Genomic DNA, 6,520 nt, shown 5'->3' with positions numbered 1-6,520 from the left:
CCCAACAAAAAAACAAAAAAAAAAAAAAAAAAGCTTGGGGACCACTAACCTAGAGAACGAGTATTCAACTTTCAGAACCAGTGTAAATGTCACTTCCTCTGAAGCCCTCTTCTGTCTCCACAGCCAGAATGACATGTTCCTCTAACACTCTGTACCCAGCTGTATTAGAGCCTGTTTCTCACCAGACTGTGAACTCCCAGAAAAAAGGCACTGTATTTTTTCATCTCTGTGTCCCTGTACCTAGCACACTGCCTGGCACAGAATAGTTCTCAATTCATTATTATTATTACTTTGAGACAGATTCTCACTCTGTCACTCAGGCTCTAGAGTGCAGTGGGGTGATCTTGGCTCACTGCAACCTCCACCTCCCAGGTTCAAGCAATTCTCCTGCCTCAGCCTCCTGAGTAGCTGGGATTATAGGCACACACCACTATGCCCAGCTAATTTTTGTATTTTTGATAGACACGGCATTTCACCACGTTGGCCAGGCTGGTCTAAAGCTCCTGGCCTCAAGTGATCTGCTCACCTGGCCTCCCAAAGTTCTGGGATTATGGGCGTGAGCCACTGCACGCAGCCAGTTCTCAAATTATGTTTGCTGAAGTTGAAATGCCTTTGACGGCCAGACTAGACAACGTAGACAAAATAGCCATTCTTTTATTCATTCAAAAAAACAAGTATGCTTATCTATAATGAATAAGATATAATCCCTGCCCTGAAGAAGCTCAGTCATGTAATAATCTAGGCCTCAAACTTAAAAACTCTTTTGGTATTTCAAATTATATGAATTTATTAGTACTGCTATAGTAATTATATATCCTTACAAGTTCTTTTGATTTAAAAAATTTGCTTATATAAAAAAATCATTTTACTTAATTCTATACTTAATACATACTTAATTCTATACTTTGACATGTATCTATTAACTTTTTTTTTTTTTTTTTGACGGGCTTTTGTTTCCCAGGCTCGAGTGCAATGGCGTGATCTCGGCTCACCGCAACCTCCGCCTCCTGGGTTCAGGCAATTCTCCTGCCTCAGCCTCCTGAGTCGCTGGGATTACAGGCACGCGCCACCATGCCCAGCTAATTTTTTGTATTTTTAGTAGAGACGGGGTTTCACCATGTTGACCAGGACGGTCTCGATCTCTTGACCTCGTGATCCACCCGCCTCGGCCTCCCATAGTGCTGGGATTACAGGCTTGAGCCACTGTGCCCGGCCTCTATTAACTTTTTTTAAAGAAGAGACTCCCATTTACATCACCAAAACTTAATAGTTTGGATCTCATCATTTGAGAAACTGTGCTTATGTTTTACTTATGCTAAAGCATAAGTCATTTAGTTAATGACTAATCTTAATCTAAGTGTAAACTGTAAATACTCAAAAATTCTTACTGAATTAGGCTTCATTACCCAATAGTTCCAGTTCTTGAGGATATTAATTACATACCCACTGTGTGCTATGATTTTATTCTTCCTCATTTAATTCTTATGATAACCCTGCTATGTGAGAATAATTGTATCACACTGTTGAATGCCCACTCAACAGTGAATACCTTGTTCTTTCTCACTAATACAATCTTGATTTTGATCAGCTGGCTCAGGCTGCAATTCTCTCAGGTCTAGTCATTCTCCTTTGCTAATGAGCAGTTTAGGTGTGAGTATATAACTAGGTATTCGTCAGTGGGGCCTGGGTGGAGGTCTGCTGAGGGGCTTCTGGAGCACGTTAGTCTCAATAAGTAGAAAAAGAGTGGGAGATGCCCCGGAAGAAGCACCATGCTTTGTTTTAGGTTGTGATGCTTGGAACTGGGCATCCATCCTGTGACTGGGAGGAAAAAGTCAAGAGAATGGCAGAAAAGCTGCCCCAGAAACGGACATCCCTGAACTGCTCATATTATCAATCCTAACATCACCTATCTCCAGACTGCTTGTCGTGTGAGGCTAAAAAATAAGTAATTTAAGTTAGGTATTTCTGTGTCTTGCATTCAGATGCATCCTAATTTATTTAATAACGACTTCCATTTCATAAATAAGGAAACAGAAGCTCTGAGAGGAGAAAAATCATTAGCCCCATGTCACATATCCAGGAAGTGACAGAATGAGGACTTGAGTGTAGGTCTAATTCACTTTCTAATCCATGCTTCTCAAGTACAGTAGCTGACATCCTAAACAGTATTTAAAATCACAGTGTGGAACTATGTTATTAATACATAACCTAGCTTCCGTCAGAAGCTAGACTGAAGGTCAAATTAATCAATCTGCACACATGATATAAATGCAACTTCTTATAAAAACATAAAATTGTGTATTTATAAATCTATTGATAAAGTTTTCTCCAAAAATTGTAATTATTCATTAATTCAACAAAATGCATTAAGTACTATGCCTAATAATTTGCTCAACCGAATTCATATTATTCTTTTAAGATTAGAATTCCTCTTTTCTTAATGACTGCTCTAAAAACACCAGAGATAGTTTTCTTCCCTTTTATCTATGGCTTAAATAATAAATCTTATACTTTAAATAGTTCAAATAAAAAATTTTTCATAGCCCTCAAAATTTTCAGAAGTCCTCTCCTAATGTATTTTTGTCATAGCATTAACAAAGTTTACATAAAAATTCTATAGCATAATTGTGGTTAATAATTTGTTTTGAGTGAAATGTTTACTTACCCACAGTATGATTTATTTCATACTCAATATCATTTATTTTAATCCTTGAACCAATGGGCAAGGTTAATTTGAATGGCTGAGTTAGCTGAATGTAAAATAACAATTTTAAAATAGATTTACAATACAGCAAACACTTTTATGGTTTGTCACATGAACCTAAAATATTATGAATTTAACATGAAAAACATTAATTCTTAAAACATTCAGTTTAGATGTTTTGAAAGGAGAAAGAGGCAACTAGTCTGACTTACGCTATTAAACGAAAGAATGTCTACCTAACAGTGATCATGAAAACTGTACCCATCCACTGTTTTAAAGAAGATAGTTTTTTCCAAAACATACATTTTTAAGTAATTGCTATATTCTAAGTGTATTTTTCATATACTTACTTCCTGATCAACTAGGGAAATGTCAGGTCTCAATCCCTCACAGTAATGCATGTAACGGAGAGAATTCCCGGGCAGATCTCCTCTGAGTAATATAATTGCATCATGAGGCATGGAGGTGAGAAGGTTCTTTGCAAATTTATCAATCACATAGTTGGTTCTTTGGTCACAAACGCTAAATAAAACGATCCAAAAAAAATTAAAATGGCAACACTTTGCTACAGTTTTCATAACACTGGGCTTATTTTCTATGTCATTCCTTTCCTATTATACAATCAACATTTAGTGTTTCAATATATTCTAAAATAATATATAATTTGAAGAGAACACTATCGTCTGATAAAAAAGCAGCAGCTAATTGTGCAATTGAAAAAATCAGTCTACTGCTTACTTCTGGAATTTATAGTCATTTCCACAAAAAGGGAATCAGTGTATAAGAATAGGTCCCTTTTCCCCTCAAGTGCAATCCAATCTTATCTTTAGAAAGTAAGATTTCTAATTCCACTTGGAATTTAAGGCAATTTCATGTTAATTCCATTCACTCAAAGGAACTTTCAGAAACGCAAAAGGAAATCTGCCCATTTCTGACTTGAAACTGTATGATTTTCTTGCAGGCAGAGGTTGATCCTTCCACTTCTCCCCATGAATCACAGGCCTCCTGTGTTTCTCTCTGCCTTTAGAGATCAAAAAATCGCTAAGGGGATGAGACCAATGAGAAGCAAGGGGAGGAAGAGTTTACTGGGTTGTTTACTTCTCTCCAGGCATTACTTGCTACTGCCGACAACTTCATTCTTTTCAAGAATAAAGTGAACTTTCTAACTTCAAAGAAAAACTGGCATGAATTCTGAGACCATTATATGAAAGCAGAAGATGATGACAAGACAGCAGTAAGTATCAAAAAATCAGACAAGCAATGTCCTTCCTGTTATGACCAGGTCCATTACATTGGATAGAGCTGAGAAACACAGCCTAAAGCTGAATCACCGGGTTAGTATCATGAAGCAAATGAGCACCTCCAGGAAAGGAATATTATCCCTGCCTTTGTAATTCATGTAAAAATCACTGTTGTCTACCTGATTCCCTAGGCTACAGAGTGATGAGGCACATTGTGCCACCTACCAAAGGTGCTAGTATTCCATTCCCCTGAGGCAAATAAAAAAACCAAAACAAGATAAAAACATCTAGCTTGTGCAAACATGTCTCATGTTGAACTTGGACTGCCCTAATGGCCTGAGCCACGAGATAACTGGGATTAAAAAAGGCTGGGACTCACCCGTGGGCTTGGTGAACCTTCTTGGGCTAGTGAAGATGTGGCCTTTCTACCACCAGCTGTTCCCCAGTATTATAAACAACAATGTGTTTTTTATTTTTTTTTTTTAACTTTTATTTTAGGTTCAGGAGTATATATGTGGGTTTGTTATTTGTTATATAGGTGAACTCGTGTCACAGGGTTTGTTGTACAGATTATTTCATCACCCAGCCTGGTTCCCAATAGTTATTTTTTTTTCTGATCCTCTCCCTCCTCCTAGCCTCCACTCTCAAGTAGGCCCCAGTGTCTGTTGTTCCCCTCTTTGTGTCCACGAGTTCTCATCGTTTAGCTCCCACTTATAAGTGAGAAGATGCAGTATTTGGTTTTCTGTTCCTGTGTTAATTTGCTAAGGATAATGGCCTCCAACTCCAACCATGTTCTGGCAAAGGACATGATCTCATTCTTTTTATGGCTGCATAGTATTCCATGGTGTACATGTGCCACATTTTTTTCCTACCTGCTATTGATGGGCATTTTGGTTGATTTCATGTCTTTGTTATTGTGAACAACGCTGTAATAAACATTTGCATGCATGTGTCTTTATGGTAGAATGATTTATATTCCTTTGGGTATATACCCAGTAATAGGATTACAGGGTTGAATGATAAGAACATTGGTTTTTAAAGTTAAAAGAGAAAAATTAATCCTTTAAAACAATACCAGTCAAATCTCACTACAGCAAAATTCCAAGGGACTGTCTTCCAATTCTATAATGTGTACTTGATATTGCTGGAAACAAAAACCAACTATAATCTGAGACATCTTTTATGTTAGACTGAGATTCTTATTGTAATGATTATTACATAGATTTTGAGAAATACATGTAATATTAGTAATACATGAGTTAAGAAACTTTTAGAACTTAATTTAAAAATAATTAAGGCTGGTGTGGTAGCTCACACCTGTAACTCCACCACTCTGGGAGGTTGAAGAGGGAGGCTTGCTTTAGGCCAGGAGTTCAGGACCAGCCTAGGCAACATAGTGAGACCTTGTTTCTACTAAAAAAAGAAAACAGAAAAGAAGAGTCAAGAAAAAAGGCATGATAATAGTGGCATGTGCCCATAGTTCCAGCTACTGAGGAGGCTGAGGCAGAGACCTGCTTGAGCCCAGGAGTTCAAGGCTGTAGTAAGCTATGATCACGCTACTGTACTCTAGCCTAGGGGACAGAATGGGACCTTGTCTAAAAAAAAAATTAATATTTACTACTACAGGGTCAACTGGACATAAAGTAAAGCACAAAGTCAATTATTTTAGGGTATACAAAAAGACCCTAAATCATTTTACTCTTCACCTAAGTGTTATTTCAGTCATGGAATTTTACCTATACTACGGATTCTAAAAGTATCTCTAGGGTTCTTTAGAGAAAAAGAGACAAAAAAATACAAATTGTCTACATGCACCACCTAAACCCGTGTTTGCCATGGCCTGAAACCATACGTCACCCATGCCGAGAGTCTGGTTCTGGAGGTTTAACAACCCCAAAAGTTAAAGAACTACTGCATTCAACCAAGCTGTCTCACTTTGAGTCTTGAAAACCAGTAGAAGTTAAAAATGAAATAAACTGTTTGAATCTAAATATTCAGCTATCTCTGGCTTGACAGCTACTTCTCACAAAAATAACCATGTGTTTACCTGTAATTAGAATACATTTGGTAAACTACAAAAAGAGTTGCAGAAAGCCATTCCAGACACTGAAGCCCACCGTTATTCAGCACTCGGTTAGTCTCAGATACAAGTGCAGCCAAACCAGTGCCAGCGAGGACAGCCACTACTGCATTGCTCTGCATCCAGAATCGTTCCACCTGTGAAAGAGACCAGCAGGTCCAGTTGACTAGTTTATGCTATCGATCAGGTACTTATATATTTTTTAAACTGCATAAACCTAGTTGCATGTGCCTGTTGTCATTCAGATTTTGTTAGCTGATTTCCCCAATCCAAGCCCAGGTCATATCGTTTTTCTATTTTCAAACATTCTTCCTTCTCAGTTTGACAGGTGCATCTCCCTTTTTAGATCCACACATTCACTTCAATACTGTGGCCTTACTCTTGAACTCCAGTAATACACAGGCTGAAACAGGTAGAGAAATGCTTTTGCTTTACTCCTGATGTTTCCTTCCACAGGGAGAAGCTCCACTGTCCTGGCCTCTTTCTGACCCCTCA

General features: G+C 37.9%; 1 protein-coding gene across 5 annotated transcripts in view; it reads right to left on the bottom strand.

Annotated features, from left to right (window-relative positions):
* TMEM260 (transmembrane protein 260) overlaps positions 1–6,520 on the bottom strand; it is a 75,439-nt gene that overhangs the window by 30,861 nt on the left and 38,058 nt on the right. For 4 of the 5 annotated variants that reach the window (XM_032251159.1, XM_032251156.1, XM_032251157.1 and 1 more), the window contains 2 exons: positions 5,993–6,162; positions 3,055–3,226 (listed from right to left, as the gene is read on the bottom strand). In XM_032251159.1, coding sequence (XP_032107050.1) covers positions 3,055–3,226; positions 5,993–6,162 — 342 coding nt within the window. The remainder of the gene's footprint in view (positions 1–3,054; positions 3,227–5,992; positions 6,163–6,520) is intronic. The other variant, XM_032251160.1, reaches the window with a different exon arrangement.

This window comes from Sapajus apella, unplaced genomic scaffold, assembly GCF_009761245.1.
Source record: "Sapajus apella isolate SASKATOON/1434 unplaced genomic scaffold, GSC_monkey_1.0 scaffold74, whole genome shotgun sequence".
NCBI classification, from domain to species: domain Eukaryota; kingdom Metazoa; phylum Chordata; class Mammalia; order Primates; family Cebidae; genus Sapajus; species Sapajus apella.
Note: the sequence above shows the minus strand (reverse complement) of the source record. Positions and strands in the feature narration are given on the sequence as shown.